An 18231-nucleotide genomic window follows, 5' to 3' on the forward strand; every position below is an offset into this window, starting at 1 on the left:
GTACCATTGTAATGTGGGCAAAGGAGTCTATAACCTGATCTGGGCGGTCTAAAAGGCTCAGATTAGGTGACAGACTCCCTTTAATATTCAGGACAATCTTGGCAAATTTAGTACTGTTTGCCTCTATGTTATTTAGCTTAATTATTTTGTAGTGTGTATTAGGCTGTGAGATCCATTTGGGAATGAAAGTACCAGCATCTTTTAGAAGGAATATAATGACCTGCAGGTAACCAGACTTACTTGTGAGCCTTGTCTTCCATTTCTTTTTGGCAAGCCGTTGCCTTTCGCAAGGATTCTTTCAATTCTGCATTCTGAAATTGGGCTTCATGGAGCTGCCATCCCAGCTCTTCATTCTGCTGCTGGGTTACCTTAAGAAGCTCTTCTCGGTTTTTTAAAGCCTCATCATATAGGTTGACCGCCCTGGAGAATTGATCCTTCAGATTTACTTCTTGAGATAAGGATTGGTGCAAGCTGAATGAACACAAAGCAAGATGTGAGCACGGGAGGCAAAACTTTGCATGTTTGATTACATATGTGCCGCATGTTTGATATGAGTAATAATACTGTAGCTGGAATGGCTAAATACGTTTTTGCCTGAAATCGACAACACTTGTGCTTTACGTAAAAGTGCATATTTGCACAGTTGACAAATAGTGCAGCTGCTTCTTCAAGGAGAAATAGGGGATCACATACATTTTAGACTGACCAAGTTCTTGATGAACCATAAAGACATCAAAATGTTATTTTACTTACATTTTCCTAACAGTATCTGACAGTAACTCATGGTCATTAAAGTTATGTACTCCCTAACAGATTATTACTTATTTTTATTACACACATGGAAACTTAAAGGGGTTTTCTGGGGTCTTCTACATTAATGATCTAAATTTAGGATAGGTCATCAGTGTCAGATTGGTGGGGGTCTGACTCCAGGTCCCCCTATGTTCAGCTGATTGAAAGTGCCACAGCACTCCAGTGGGCACCATGTCCAGTTTGAGGGCCAGGACTTCCATCGATCTAATACTGATGACCTATCCCAAGGAAGGGCAAAGCAGCAAGTGACCTCATAGGCATTGCAGATGTCAGTGAATAGTTGTAGTCATTAATGTGAGCAGGACATCACACTTCTGGTCCACAGGGGATCAGCTAGAACGGAGTGGCAGTGACTAGGTGAGTGTCTGTTTTTCTTTATTTTAAATGTTTTCAGGGTTCTAGCTAAGTTTGCTTTTGAGGTTGGACAAACCCTTTAATATTGTACTTCTGCAAATCCCAGGAGCTCCAAAGCAAAACCCCTAAGAGATCATCCTACTCACCATTAGTGATCCAAAGTGCTGGCCGCCTTAGGCTACTTTCACACTAGTGTTTTTGCTGGATCTGGCAGGGTTCAGCAAAAACGCTTCCGTTACTGATAACTGATGATCCGTTTTCTATTGTGGCAGATTATGCCAGAGAAAATGGATCTGTCGCCATTGACTTGCATTGGGGTCATGACGGATCAGTTTTGCTCCGCATCCCCAGGATGGAAAACAAAATACAACATGTTGCGGTTTGCTCTCCGGTCTGGAAACGCAACTAAACAGAACGGAATGTATTTTGGAGCACTCTGTTCTGTTCAGTTCAGTTTTGTCCCCATTGACGATGAATAGGGACAAAACTGAAGCGTTTCTTTTCCCGGTATTGAGATCCTATGATGGAACTCAATACCGGAAAACTTTAACGCTAATGTAAAAGTAGCCTTATATGGGCTAGAAAGATCTTTTGACCCCCCCCCCCCCCCAACCTCTTAGGCTCCTGGGTCCTAATATGACTACAAACTCAGAACCCCCTATGCACTTGATGATATGTTTCCTGTTACTTTTGACTTTTAATACAATTTGCAAGAAATGTAACCGCTTCCTTTTTTCTTTTACAAAAAAAGCAGGAACCGTAGAAAAAAAAAAAGACAGTATGTCCATTTCGTTCCACAACATCTTGAAATAATCAAGTAGATCAAAATATACAGTCCATATTGACAGCTGCAATGGTCTAAGCAAGTTCTAGAAGCATTTACCATACAATGTTATTTTATAACCAGAAAAAAATGACACAGTAGTCACGGTTTAATGAAGCTCTCCAGCAATTTTTTGTCTACAGCATAGGTTATTATAAAAGAGTACAATGTCCCATTGATTGTCTGCTATCTGGGCTCCTTCCTCCCCTCTGATAGGACACCAAAATGTCTCATTATTTCCCATTAAGTCTTTGGTTTTTCACCCTCCAAAAAGATAAATTCTGCTATAATTCAAGTGCCGGGGTAAAAGATTTATAGACAAAAGGTTTAACGTCTTCATCAGGCACCAATACCAAAGGCAAGAACTGAACTTAAGACAAAAAAACAGGCATTGTTCTGGTCTTAGATCTATGTATGCATATGATGGTTCTTACATTTGTTGCTAGAACCCAATGAAAAAGTTGGACTAACCCGGAAACGCGTTGTACAACTTTTAATTAACCTACTGACGATACATTTTTAATCCCTGTTCTATGCAATCAGAAGTGCCTGAATTATACTCAGGCAGCTCTAAATGTAGAGCACCTGTCCGGTGTTGGGGCTCATTGGTTATCATGAGTCCCTTTCAGTTCTACTACTTACTATCACAAAACAACTCCAGATATCCAAGCGGAACTCCTGGCAGTATCTCATATTGTAAGAATGACTTTGGACAACTACCCATGTAACATATACAGTGAATAGATATCAACACCTACCCGTGTAATATATATGGTAATGTAGGTGAATTCTCCGAAGTAGTAAGGACATGAGGGAATACCAGGCCAGCAGAAAATATATGTTTTGCCATCTTTCTCAACTATCATTGCAACATAGTCCAGTGTCCAAATCTGCAGGTTTAATCATAAACTGGCCTCACATTTTTATCCCCAGGTTCCTCGCTGTTTAAGTGCTTCAATCCCACCCCACATCAAGGTTATAGCACTGAGCAGATTAGAAGTCCTGTATAGTTCTTGTAACAGGATGTGTTACCAAGCTTTCCGGGTGACTCATGAGATGAGCATTCACTTTTATGACACGGAAAGTCTACCATATAAATGCATTGTTTTTTTCATAGTAAAAGCATTGCTAGGAATTTATAGAAGCGCGTCAAACTGCATTATTCTGCAGGCGCACAAAAATGATCAAACCAGATACAGACAGTAAAGATCTAATGTCCTACACCCAGTGACAAAAACGTATTGCGGTGTGTCTTCGGAAAGGTAGTAAACCTACACTTACATGAGGCTGCTGTATTAGAACTGCTGCTTACTAGGAGAAGCCAGGGGTGATGCAAATTCTCTGCAACTTCCATATCTGTTTGCTAGCAGGCACGAGATGTTTTTAGATGGCCTGCACTTGTTACACCAGAACACAGACAGACGTAAGCAATAATCTGTATTCTGAAAGCAGATTCACATAGCAAAGATGGAGGGGAGAGTGGAGTAATAGGTAATACAAAGATGCAGTGCCTAAACCAGTTCCAACATATTTAAAGGGATTCTCCCACAAAAAACATTCTGCAGTTTTCAAACCAACACCTGGATCTGAATATTTTTGTAATTGTATGTAATTAAAAATTTAGTATAGCCACTGAGTTATTCAATAAAATGTATCTGTATCTGTATAGCGCCACCTGCTGTTTATTCTTTTTCTTATTTTTCTGTCCAACTGTCTGAGGTGGCCACACATGCTCAGTTCCATCCTTCAATTGACTCTTGAGCTGTTAGGGTCCATTCACACGTCCGCAATTTCGCTCCGCATTTTGTGGAACGGAATTGCGGACCCATTCATTTCTATGGGGCAGCACGATGTGCTGCCCGGATCCGGAATTGCGGATCCGCACTTCCAGTTCCGCAATTCCGATCCCGAAAAATAGAGATTGCGGACAAGAATAGGCATTTTCTATTCAGTGCCGGCGATGTGCGGTCCGCAAAATGTGGAACGCACATCGCCGATGTCCGTGTTTTGCGGATCCACACACACGGACGTGTGAATGGACCCTTATAGGGAGAGAGCTGCAGCAAAAAGGATATGCCCCCTGATTGGCCAGCCTAATATTCATCTAGCAGAGCAGTTAGAGCAGTGAATGAGGAGATCTCTAGATACATGTGAGGTACAGGGCTGGTTCTAGCTTTGTTAGAAAGTGGTTTTTATGGACTATATGATGTCTGATTTTCATTTTTTTACATTAACTATGGGATCATTTCTTAAAATAAAATTTAGCATGGCTAAAATTAAAACACCTTGTAATAACCTTAGTGCTTTTGTTTCGACTCCCCACTGCAATTATGTAATACAATTTTTACCAGGTGGACAGCAGAACTTCTATGGACTGTTGAATATCTCTTCTAACCCTCTGCTCCAGGATCAGTGAACACACTATCCAAAGAATAGAGACAGCACACACGGAATTCATCTGTCAATTTTTTTTAATTTTTTTATCTATATAAACAAATCCAACAACGAGACACAACTTCCTTCTTTAGGCACCAAATGTAGCTTAGTTGAAGAACAGGTCCAATGGTTTGGGGAAAATGAACAGTTATAGCCTGCAGCATCTGTGAGTACTATGCTGGCATTCTGCATCACTACTATTAAATGGGTTGTCCGAGTTCAGAGCTGAACCCGGACATACCCATAATTTCACCCAGGCAGCCCCCCCCTGACTTGAGCCTCGCAGCAGTTCATGCTCCAATGCTCTCCCTTGCCCTGCGCAGGATCACGCAGGGCAAGGGCTCTTCTATTTACTATAACACACTGCCGGGAGGAGGCTTCTGCCCAGCAGTGTGTTCGGTGACATCACCAGCTCTGATGGGCGGGCTTTAGCGCTGCCCTAGCTGTTTTACAGGCTAGGGCTGAGCTAAAGCCCGCCCATCAGTGCCAGTGATGTCATTGGACTGACTGCTGGGCGGAAGCATGAATTGCTGGGCGGAAGCATGAACTGCTCCGATGCTCTTGTCAGGGGGCCTGCCTGGGTGAAACTCTGGGTATGTCCGGGTTCAGAGCTGAACCCGGACAACTCCTTTAATATGCAGATGATTTCCCTTTGTGCCGTTTCTATTTTTTGGATGATGAGATGTGACCTCATAATGTAAGGCCCCCAATTGGCTACCATGGTGAATATTACAGGTGTGGGAAGCACAAAGAAGAGTGAAAAATTAAAGGGAATGTCTGCTTCAGTAGTGTTTGACATCATGCATCTTATAACTCAGAACACATGCACACGTGTATGGGGTGGTTAGGTGTGATCGGCCGACAGCTTTCTAAAATATATGGTCCTTTTATTTACAATTCCCCAAGGGTTGGACTGGCCCATCAGAGTACTAAAGGATCCTCCGGTGGGCCCAAACTCTAACACAATAATGGACACGTAATAAAACAGAATCCAAAGGAACATGGTGTGGTACAGGTTTCTAGTACATGGAGAACTCTTGGATGTGATGAACAATAGTCTTTAGGCCCCTTGCAGACGGGCGTGTCCGGATTAGGTCCGGATGCGTTGCGTCTGCGATCAGGGAAAATCGTGCGAGTAGGTACACAATTGTAGTCAGTTTTGACTGCACTCATTTCAGCTAATGCAAAAGAACAAACCACGTCCCACGGCGCGAATTACCGTCAGCCAGTCACCAGGATCAAGAAGGAATCTTTTATTGCAGCGATACAACGCGTTTCGGGGAATCACTCCCCTTCATCAGGTACAAAAAAAGCTGCACCCAGTACCTGATGAAGGGGAGTGATTCCCCGAAACGCGTTGTATCGCTGCAATAAAAGATTCCTTCTTGATCCTGGTGACTGGCTGACGGTAATTCGCGCCGTGGGACGTGGTTTGTTCTTTTGCATCATCATCTTCTTGGGGGCTCCAGGCTTCTCCTTTTGAAGATTTCTTGTGGTCCCGTGGCTGCAGACCACCATATCCAGACGTCCAGGCTTGTTTGAAAATACCTGCAATAGTGTTGTGCCTACATTTGCACAACCACACAAGGTGAGCCTTACCATCTTTCTCCGTATATTACTATACACTCACAGAATTACCCTATGGTGCGCCCATCTGTTTTGTTACAGATTTTAAAAAACTAGCCTGCTATATTACATTCATTTCAGCTAATGGCATTTATCACATAGATAAAGTTAATACAAAGCACTTACTAACGTACTGTGATTGTCCATATTGCCTCCTTTGCTGGCTTGAATAATTTTTTCAGTTGCATTATGCATTGCTCATTTCCAGGGGTTATGACCACTGCTGCAGTGCAGATACGAGGTGGTCAGGGTGGCAGCTGCTGCGCAAGCGTGCCTACGTACACTCCCACGGTCCTTGCCACCAGAACGGCCCGCACTTTTTCCTATAATGTGCAAGCAAAACCACCACTGCTGCAGTCCAGGATATTCATAATCACGGCCGTCTTTAATATTGATTGGACCCTGGGCAAAAATTTACTTGGGCCCCCTGGATCCTGCCTTCCCACACCTTAGCAGGCAATCACGCCCTCCACCACAACACACACACAAAAAATCCACACATCTGGTAGAGTACAGTAAATGACTGTAAATACCTCCAGTTCTGAAGACTCCAGCAGCTCAGGATCAGTGCTCTGGGCAGCTGGGCTCAGGCTGGAAGTGGGCACCGCTCTGCAGGAAGGAGACCGGGGCTCGGTTCACCCTAGTGTTACAGTGCACCCCAGCACCCCACAGTATGCAGTATAGCACCCTATAGTATACAGCAACCCACAGTATGCAGAATAGCACCCTATAGTATACAGCACCACACAGTATGCAGTATAGCACCCCACACTATACAGTACCCCACAGTATATAGTAGAGCAGTATAGCAGCCCACAGTATACAGCACCCCACAGTATACAACACCTCCCAGTATACAGTAGAGCAGTATAGCACCTCACCGTATACAGCACCCCAAACTATACACGATACAGCACCCCACACTATACAGCCCCCCACACTATACAGTACAGCAGTATAGCACTCTACAATATACAGCACCCACAGTATACAGTCCCCCACAGTATACAGCCCCCACACTATACAGTACAGCAGTATAGCACTCCACAATATACAGCACCCACAGTATACAGTCCCCCACAGTATACAGCCCCCCACAGTATACAGTACAGCAGTATAGCACTCCACAATATACAACACCCACAGTATACAGTTCCCCCACAGTATACAGCCCCCACAGTATACAGTACAGCAGTATAGCACTCCACAATATACAGCACCCACAGTATACAGTATACAACCCCCACAGTATACACCCCACACAGTGTACAGTACAGCAGTATAGCACCCCACAATATACAGCACCCACAGTATACAGTATACAGCCCCCCTAGTATACAGCCCCCCATGGTATACAGGCCCCCACAGTATACAGCCCCCCACAGTATACAGGCCCCCACACTATACAGCACCCCACTATACAGTAGTTTACAGTATATTAGCATAACAGCCCCTGTCACCTTTTCTGATATAATCGTCACAAAAAAAGCTCCACAGTTAAGGCAAACTCCTACAGCAACACTCCTGGTAGAAAGGACCTTGATGACCTCATAGCCATGTGACCAGTAATATTGCTAGGTTACTGGTTACATGGTGATGATGTCATCTAAGGTCCTAGAGAATCACAGCTCTCACAGTACGCTGCCTGGAGTGCCGGCAGGCATGGCATGGTAGCACCCCCTGTGTAGCTGACAGCCTGACACCCGGGGCAGCTGCCCCTTTTGCCCCTTGTTAAAGACGGCCCTGTTCATAACCCCTGAAAACAAGCAGTGTACAATGTCTACATGATAGATGCCATTTGCTGAAGTGAGACGACCCCTTTAAGATGCGCTTCATGAACACAGAATGTATACAGAAATTCCAAGCATAGGAGCACCCTTGTGTGCAACAGGCAGCAAAGATTTAATCTCTAACATTACCATGTCTAAGATGATATAACGGTCTTCTTGGTGGTACTGCACTACATGTGGGCAGTATTATGTTTAAATTTGCTTAGCTTAAAGGGGTAAGTCATCAGTATCTGATTGGTGGGGGTCCGACGCCAGGGACCCTCAACGATTAGCCTTTTGAGAAGGCACCAGCACTTCTGTGAGCACCGTGGCCTTCTCCGTCCTCATCAAGCACAGTGCTGTACATTGTATAGTGGCTGTGCTTGGTACTGCAGCTCAGCCTCATTCACTTCAATGGGTCTGAGCTGTTCCTAGGCCACGTGACAGATGAACGTGACATTACATGGCCTAGACAAAGCTGCAAGGTGGCTGCAGTGGTTCCCGGGTGTCGTACCCCCACCGATCAGACCCTGATAACCTATCCTGGAGGATAGGTCATCAGTTAAAAAATCTCAAAAAACACTTAGGCTACTTTTATATCTGCGTTTTTCTGAACCGTTTTGAGATCCGTCACAGGATCTCAAAACCGCAACAAAACGCTTCCAATGGTGCACGCAAAAACATTGCATGCAGTGTCTTTGTGGGCGTTATGGGATACTGAACAAGATAGATCCGTCATGAGACACAATGTAAGTTAATGGAGACGGATCCGTATTTTCGGACACAAAAAAATTTGATCAGTCCCCCATTGACTTAGAATGACTATAGTGACGGATCCAGTTCATTTTGGAAATAATATAACCGGATCCGTTCTGAACGGATGCAGATGGTTGTATTATTAAACGGATGTGTTTTTGCTGATCTCCTGATGGATCCAGCGAAAACATAGATGTGAAAGTAGCCTTATGCATTAGAATGAAACGTTTCTGAAATAGTCTGTATTATTAACGCCCAGGTCCATGCCTTGTGATATGTTGACACCTAGAAAAAAGTTATGTAAGAGGTGATTTGACCAATTTGACATGAAAAATATTCTAAAATACTGCAGTGTGAGCAGAGGGTCCTGTGTCCGGTAATCTCCCCTTATCACAGTCACTGATTCTAGGACATGAGTGGGCGTCCATAAATCTGATTACCTTATCACTGACTGGAGTAAACAAAACTCCTCTAAGTCCAAAGTACCATTTCTAGCTTGAAAACAAACCTTAATTTAGTTGAATAATACTGAGGGAAATGATTTGTTCATATCCAATGTGACCTTTTCTTCTACTAAGCTTAGGTCTATGAAGATGCTAAAGCCACTGTGACATCTGCATCTGTGGAACAGTCTGCTGGAGAGCCACAGATGTGAAACTAGCGTAAATTGCGTAAATAAAATGGAATACAGAAGTGTGGCTTCTAGCTCTGAGGTCCTAATGCAAACATCGTAACAGGACGCCTACCATGTGCCATTTATAATACTGGTGGGGTACCCTTGATGTTAGGTGTTGGTCTTGGTGCAAGGCAGGAGAATGATGGAGTCAGTAACTAGTCCAATTGGCATCAATAAATAAGTTTCTCTTTTCTAAAGTGCAGAATACAGTTGCAAGAAAAAGTATGTGAACCCTTTGGAATGATATGGATTTCTGCACAAATTGGTCATAAAATGTGATCTGATCTTCATCTAAGTCACAACAATAGACAATCACAGTCTGCTTAAACTAATAACACACAAAGAATTAAATGTTACCATGTTTTTATTGAACACACCATGTAAACATTCACAGTGCAGGTGGAAAAAGTATGTGAACCCCTAGACTAATGACATCTCCAAGAGCTAATTGGTGTGAGGTGTCAGCCAACTGGAGTCCAATCAAAGAGATGAGATTGGAGGTGTTGGTTACAGCTGCCCTATAAAAAACACACACCAGTTCTGGGTTTGCTTTTCACAAGAAGCATTGCCTGATGTGAATGATGCCTCGCACAAAAGAGCTCTCAGAAGACCTACGATTAAGAATTGTTGACTTGCATAAAGCTGGAAAGGGTTATAAAAGTAGCTCCAAAAGCCTTGCTGTTCATCAGTCCACAGTAAGACAAATGTCTATAAATGGAGAAAGTTCAGCACTGCTGCTACTCTCCCTAGGAGTGGCCGTCCTGTAAAGATGACTGCAAGAGCACAGCGCAGACTGCTCAATGAGGTGAAGAAGAATCCTAGAGTGTCAGCTAAAGACTTACAAAAGTCTCTGGCATATGCTAACATCCATGTTAGCGAATCTACGATACATAAAACACTAAACAAGAATGGATTTCATGGGAGGATACCACAGAGGAAGCCACTGCTGTGCAAAAAAACATTGCTGCACGTTTACAGTTTGCACAAGAGCACCTGGATGTTCCACAGCAGTACTGGCAAAATATTCTGTGGACAGATGAAACCAAAGTTGAGTTGTTTGGAAGAAACAGACAACACTATGTGTGGAGAAAAAGAGGCACAGCACACCAACATTAAAACCTCATCCCAACTGTGAAGTATGGTGGTGGGGTCATCATGGTCTGGGGCTGCTTTGCTGCGTCAGGGACTGGATGGATTGCTATCATCGAAGGAAAAATGAATTCCCAAGTTTATCAAGACATTTTGCAGGAGAACTTAAGGACATTTGTCCACCAGCTGAAGCTCAACAGAAGATGGATGTTGCAACAGGACAACGACCCAAAGCATAGAAGTAAATCCACAACAGAATGGCTTAAACAGAAGAAAATACGCCTTCTGGAGTGGCCCAGTCAGAGTCCTGACCTCAACACGATTGAGATGTTGTGGCATGACCTCAAGAAAGCGATTCACACCAGACATCCCAAGAATATTGCTCAACTGAAACAGTTCTGGAAAGAGGAATGGTCAAGAATTACTCCTGACCGTTGTGCACGTCTGATCTGCAACTACAGGAAACGTTTGGTTGAAGTTATTGCTGCCAAAGGAGGTTCAACCAGTTATTAAATCCAAGGGTTCACATACTTTTTCCACCTGCACTGTGAATGTTTACATGGTGTGTTCAATAAAAACATGGTAACATTTAATTCTTTGTGTGTTATTAGTTTAAGCAGACTCTGATTGTCTATTGTTGTGACTTAGATGAAGATCACATTTTATGACCAATTTGTGCAGAAATCCATATCATTCCAAAGGGTTCACATACTTTTTCTTGCAACTGTAGTAGTAGTACATCCGATAATATCAAAGCACAGTTCCAAGGCACATAATACAGTGCAATCGTTCCCCAATAGCAGTGCATAGACAACAGCAATGATGAGTGTTGTAGCATTTTTGTTTTCTGTCTATCTCTATAGTCTCTCTGCAGAACCTTAGGCAGGAAATTAGGTTCTTGTGAAATGATTCTGCAAATTCCCAGGAATTGAGGTACAATTTAAGATATAGCTGACCAAACCATCTCAAAGTGCGGAAAGGAGTGCTAGCAATGTTCCCTCTCACAGCAGTAAGGTCTTTCTGCCTTAGGCCTCATGGACACGACCGTTACGTTTTTTGCGGTCCGAAAACTGCGGTACCGCAAAAAACGGAAGCCGCCCATGTGCCTTCGGCAATTTGCGGAACGGAACGGGTGGCCCATTGTAGAAATGCCTATTCTTGTCCGCAAAACGGACAAGAATAGGACATGAAAAATACAGAAAAATAGTGGCTCACTCACTGTTCCACATTTGGAAAGGTGCACTGTCCCACAGCACTCCCAAATGCTGGTAGAAGTGAATGGAGAATTTGAAAGGGGGATTTGGGGGTCACTCAGTATCTGGCAAATAATGGACTGGTGGATAAAGGTTATCAAAATATCATTTATCAAATTGTAATGTGCTCAATAGACATGATTAAAAACATAATCAATAATTAAAAACATAATCAATAAAAAAACGCATGATGACGCATGGTAGAAAAACATGCAGGTTGCAAAATGGAGGTAGATTCGGTTTGTTGGTGGGATAGATGAATGTTCACCACAGTCTTAAATAAATGGCATCCTCAGATATATGACCAAATTCTTAAGTCTTAATAGCTCCTATATGAAGAGGCAAGTCAATTGAGGTGCTTGTGAAATGTTTGTCACAATAGTATCCACGCAATAAGACTGGGCGTTGGAATATCTATTAGAATTGTACCACATATGTTGGCATGTATTAAAGACCCAGATAAGTGAAAGCCATTTGCCAGACAATGCTCTATTGATATGGTGCAGTACTTTACCACTCCTGCGTTCGCTTGCACGACGTAGTGTTGATCTTCGCTGTGACCTGCAAGGACCTGTGTGGCGTCCCACGTGGTTCTCGGGTAGGTCACGTGATTAAGAATTCAGGCGGAGCTTCATTCCATATTAGGATGCAAACAGTCTTTTTCAAACATTGTTAAATTTCCCAGGTGTATGTTCATGCGATCCAAAGCGCTCTTTCATGTTGGTCCCTCACTGTTATTACCAAACGCGTTTCGGGGTAAAAGAACCCCTTCCTACTGAACATACACCTGGGAAATTTAACAATATTTGAAAAAGACTGTTTGCATCCTAATATGGAATGAAGCTCCGCCTGAATTCTTAATCACGTGACCTACCCGAGAACCACGTGGGACGCCACACAGGTCCTTGCAGGTCACAGCGGAGATCAACATTACGTCGTGCAAGCGAACGCAGGAGTGGTAAAGTACTGCACCATATCAATAGAGCATTGTCTGGCAAATGGCTTTCACTTATCTGGGTCTTTAATACATGCCAACATATGTGGTACAATTCTAATAGATATTCCAACGCCCAGTCTTATTGCGTGGATACTATTGTGACAAACATTTCACAAGCACCTCAATTGACTTGCCTCTTCATATAGGAGCTATTAAGACTTAAGAATTTGGTCATACAGTGGCGGAAATAATTATTTGACCCCTCACTGATTTTGTAAGTTTGTCCAATGACAAAGAAAAGAAAAGTCTCAGAACAGTATCATTTCAATGGTAGGTTTATTGTAACAGTGGCAGATAGCACATCAAAAGGAAAATCGAAAAAATAACTTTAAATAAAAGATAGCAACTGATTTGCATTTCATTGAGTGAAATAAGTATTTGAACCCCTACCAACCATTAAGAGTTCTGGCTCCCACAGAGTGGTTAGACACTTCTACTCAATTAGTCACCCTCATTAAGGAGACCTGTCTTAACTAGTCACCTGTATAAAAGACACCTGTCCACAGAATCAATCAATCAAGCAGACTCCAAACTCTCCAACATGGGAAAGACCAAAGAGCTGTCCAAGGATGTCAGAGACAAAATTGTAGACCTGCACAAGGCTGGAATGGGCTACAAAACCATTAGCAAGAAGCTGGGAGAGAAGGTGACAACTGTTGGTGCGATTGTTCGAAAATGGAAGGAGCACAAAATGACCATCAATCGACCTCGCTCTGGGGCTCCACGCAAGATCTCACCTCGTGGGGTGTCAATGGTTCTGAGAAAGGTGAAAAAGCATCCTAGAACTACACGGGAGGAGTTAGTTAATGACCTCAAATTAGCAGGGACCACAGTCACCAAGAAAACCATTGGAAACACATTACACCGCAATGGATTAAAATCCTGCAGGGCTCGCAAGGTCCCCCTGCTCAGGAAGGCACATGTGCAGGCCCGTCTGAAGTTTGCCAATGAACACCTGAATGATTCAGAGAGTGACTGGGAGAAGGTGCTGTGGTCTGATGAGACCAAAATAGAGCTCTTTGGCATTAACTCAACTCGCTGTGTTTGGAGGAAGAAAAATGCTGCCTATGACCCCCAAAACACCGTCCCCACCGTCAAGCATGGGGGTGGAAACATTTTGCTTTGGGGGTGTTTTTCTGCTAAGGGCACAGGACAACTTATTCGCATAAACAGGAAAATGGACGGAGCCATGTATCGTGAAATCCTGAGCGACAACCTCCTTCCCTCTGCCAGGAAACTGAAAATAGGTCGTGGATGGGTGTTCCAGCACGACAATGACCCAAAACATACAGCAAAGGCAACAAAGGAGTGGCTCAAGAAGAAGCACATTAAGGTCATGGAGTGGCCTAGTCAGTCTCCGGACCTTAATCCAATCGAAAACCTATGGAGGGAGCTCAAGCTCAGAGTTGCACAGAGACAGCCTCGAAACCTTAGGGATTTAGAGATGATCTGCAAAGAGGAGTGGACCAACATTCCTCCTAAAATGTGCGCAAACTTGGTCATCAATTACAAGAAACGTTTGACCTCTGTGCTTGCAAACAAGGGTTTTTCCACCAAGTATTAAGTCTTTTTTTGTTAGAGGGTTCAAATACTTATTTCACTCAATGAAATGCAAATCAGTTGCTATCTTTTATTTAAAGTTATTTTTTCGATTTCCCTTTTGATGTGCTATCTGCCACTGTTACAATAAACCTACCATTGAAATGATACTGTTCTGAGACTTTTCATTTCTTTGTCATTGGACAAACTTACAAAATCAGTGAGGGGTCAAATAATTATTTCCGCCACTGTATATCTGAGGATGCCATTTAAGACTGTGGTGAACATTCATCTATCCCACCAACAAACCGAATCTACCTCCATTTTGCAACCTGCATGTTTTTCTACCATGCGTCATCATGCGTTTTTTTATTGATTATGTTTTTAATTATTGATTATGTTTTTAATCATGTCTATTGAGCACATTACAATTTGATAAATGATATTTTGATAACCTTTATCCACCAGTCCATTATTTGCCAGATACTGAGTGACCCCCAAATCCCCCTTTCAAATTCTCCAAGAATAGGACATGTTATATTTTTTTTGCGGGGCCACGGAACGGAGCAATGTTATGATACAGGTACTTGCTTGAGGGACATCATGTCCCCTTATTCTACATGTTACCCGTGGCTGTTAGCATATTGCTTGCTTTGGTAAGATAAAGTTCTTGAACTACCGGTATTGGAAAACCCCTTGAAAGTTCATGTGTCTCTAAGACACAATCCTTTAACTTGGCCAATCTATATATACGGTAAGTTGTCCTGACAGGAACTATCTGGAGGTAGGGGGCACCTGCACCATATGAAAATAGTGTGCACTACCTTTTATGTAGCCCCTTAGCACACCACAGATGGATAGATGTTGTTTAAAAGGCTTTTCAATGCATTTGCAGGTCAGATCTAAAGCAGGATGAGCTCTGTTTTGTCCAAATGCCTGTAGAAAAAGGTCCCATTAGGTGGACTGTGAAGACTGCATACCATTCCTGTCCTCCTCACTCTGCTTTTCTCAATTCTTCTTTCGTTTTTGGTTTCTTCCATTGATAGCAAAGATCCCTCAAGGTATACACAACTATGCAAACCAATGCAAATGTTATACACTGCGTGCAGAATTATTAGGCAAATTAGTATTTTGACCACATCATCCTCTTTATGCATGTTGTCTTACTTCAAGCTGTATAGGCTCGAAAGCCTACTACCAATTAAGCATATTAGGTGATGTGCATCTCTGTAATGAGAAGGGGTGTGGTCTAATGACATCAACACCCTATATCAGGTGTGCATAATTATTAGGCAACTTCCTTTCCTTTGGCAAAATGGGTCAAAAGAAGGACTTGACAGGCTCAGAAAAGTCAAAAATAGTGAGATATCTTGCAGAGGGATGCAGCACTCTTAAAATTGCAAAGCTTCTGAATCGTGATCATCGAACAATCAAGCGTTTCATTCAAAATAGTCAACAGGGTCGCAAGAAGCGTGTGGAAAAACCAAGGCGCAAAATAACTGCCCATGAACTGAGAAAAGTCAAGCGTGCAGATGCCAAGATGCCACTTGCCACCAGTTTGGCCATATTTCAGAGCTGCAACATCACTGGAGTGCCCAAAAGCACAAGGTGTGCAATACTCAGAGACATGGCCAAGGTAAGAAAGGCTGAAAGACGACCACCACTGAACAAGACACACAAGCTGAAACGTCAAGACTGGGCCAAGAAATATCTCAAGACTGATTTTTCTAAGGTTTTATGGACTGATGAAATGAGAGTGAGTCTTGATGGGCCAGATGGATGGGCCCGTGTCTGGATTGGTAAAGGGCAGAGAGCTCCAGTCCGACTCAGACGCCAGCAAGGAGGAGGTGGAGTACTGGTTTGGGCTGGTATCATCAAAGATAAGCTTGTGGGGCCTTTTCGGGTTGAGGATGGAGTCAAGCTCAACTCCCAGTCCTACTGCCAGTTTCTGGAAGACACCTTCTTCAAGCAGTGGTACAGGAAGAAGTCTGCATCCTTCAAGAAAAACATGATTTTCATGCAGGACAATGCTCCATCACACGCGTCCAAGTACTCCACAGCGTGGCTGGCAAGAAAGGGTATAAAAGAAGAAAATCTAATGACATGGCCTACTTGTTCACCTGATCTGAACCCCATTGAGAACCTGTGGTCCATCATCAAATGTAAGATTTACAAGGAGGGAAAACAGTACACCTCTCTGAACAGTGTCTGGGAGGCTGTGGTTGCTGCTGCACGCAATGTTGATGGTGAACAGATCAAAACACTGACAGAATCCATGGATGGCAGGCTTTTGAGTGTCCTTGCAAAGAAAGGTGGCTATATTGGTCACTGATTTGTTTTTGTTTTGTTTTTGAATGTCAGAAATGTATATTTGTGAATGTTGAGATGTTATATTGGTTTCACTGGTAAAAATAAATAATTGAAATGGGTATATATTTGTTTTTTGTTAAGTTGCCTAATAATTATGCACAGTAATAGTCACCTGCACACACAGATATCCCCCTAAAATAGCTAAAACTAAAAACAAACTAAAAACTACTTCCAAAAATATTCAGCTTTGATATTAATGAGTTTTTTGGGTTCATTGAGAACATGGTTGTTGTTCAATAATAAAATTAATCCTCAAAAATACAACTTGCCTAATAATTCTGCACTCCCTGTATTTGTAGATCTTTGATCTACATGTTGTGACAGTTGACATGCTACCTTATGGCCTATTGTAGCTCCCCAATCCTGTAATACATTCTACAAGGATGATTCTCTCTATAAATCTCCTCCAGGCATTATGTAGCGTATAACTGCTAACCATTATAGGTCATTGCATATTATTATAAACTATATATTTGATCTTCTGTTGATGTTTTAGCTCACTGAAGGGGTCTGTTCATGTTTCCTACAATTATAGGAATGACACACTGAGGACACCATTCTATGGCCTTATTCTGACCTTTGGAAGGCTGATAAATGTGAACATTTTGTCAGGAAGGTATTGGGTTCAAAGCTAGATTATAACAACCAGCAATATTCCATAGACTACTAAATGTGTTCTTAAAGAGGTTGAGCAGTGCTAGAAAAACATGGCTGCTTTTTCCCCCACACCTGTTTATGGGTCATGTGGGGTATTGCAGCTTGGCTCCACTGAAGTTAATCGGGCTGTTACGCAGCGGGTGTGAACCCACTATGAACAGATTTGTCTTGGGATCCCCTTGTAGGTGCCCTTTAACCCTTATCCAAGGATCTACTGAAGGGGAACCACTAATGTGGAGAACTAAGATCAGGCAAAACTGTAGTCAAGGACAGGCCGAGGTCAGGGCGGGCAGAGTACGTAGAATCCTATAAAATGTGTGGGGTCAGGGCGGGCAGTATGGGGATCAGGCAGAAGTTGGTACAATTGCAAACAAACATAGAAACAGCACATCTTTGCCAGACACTAGTGGACTAGAATCTATTGCTATGGGGAGCAGGAGTGTAGCTATAGGGGGTGCAGAGGTAGCAGTCGCTACCAGGCCCAGGAGCCTGAGGGGGCCCAAAAACCCTTGCGCCGCATAAGGAGACACCAGTATTATAGAAAGTGCATGCTGGTCAAGTTACACCTCTGTCTGGAGGGAAGGGGTTAAGTAAAAAATTTGGCATGGGGGGTGCTGTTTCAATTTATGCCTCAGGCAGCACGAAGGCTACATGCTTCCTGGACCCTGGCCTCAAAGCACTGAGGGAAGGGGGGCCCAAGCAGAACTCTTGCACCAAGGCCCACGAGCCTTTAGCTATGCCCCTGATGGGGTGGGTGCCTTAAATACCCCTGGGTGACCATCTATAGGTTGAGGAAGATTTGGGTGCAAACCCTTTAGCAGCTTGCCATGACCTGCATGAAGGAACAACCAGGCCCACTGGGAAGGAAGAGAGGCCAGTGGGTCTAGGCTGCCGGAGCACAGGAGTGGAGGGGTAGGTGATCAGTGTGGGGGCTCATACCCGCAAGGGAGAGAGGAGCGGCAGCAGGCATAGGCAGCTGTCAAAACAAGGGCTGGGCTGCAATACCACACACAACCTGTGTGGCACTGTTTTGAAAGGAAGCAACCATGTTATTTTTTTACAGTCTGTCCACT

At 43.3% G+C, this 18231-nt stretch overlaps 1 protein-coding gene across 3 annotated transcripts in view; it reads right to left on the bottom strand.

Moving 5' to 3' along the window:
• MIPOL1 (mirror-image polydactyly 1) overlaps positions 1–18231 on the bottom strand; it is a 384033-nt gene that overhangs the window by 29649 nt on the left and 336153 nt on the right. For all 3 annotated transcript variants that reach the window (XM_040412311.1, XM_040412310.1, XM_040412313.1), the window contains one exon: positions 241–471. In XM_040412311.1, coding sequence (XP_040268245.1) covers positions 241–471 — 231 coding nt within the window. The remainder of the gene's footprint in view (positions 1–240; positions 472–18231) is intronic.

This window comes from Bufo bufo, chromosome 11, assembly GCF_905171765.1.
Source record: "Bufo bufo chromosome 11, aBufBuf1.1, whole genome shotgun sequence".
In the NCBI taxonomy this organism is placed as follows: Eukaryota; Metazoa; Chordata; class Amphibia; order Anura; family Bufonidae; genus Bufo; species Bufo bufo.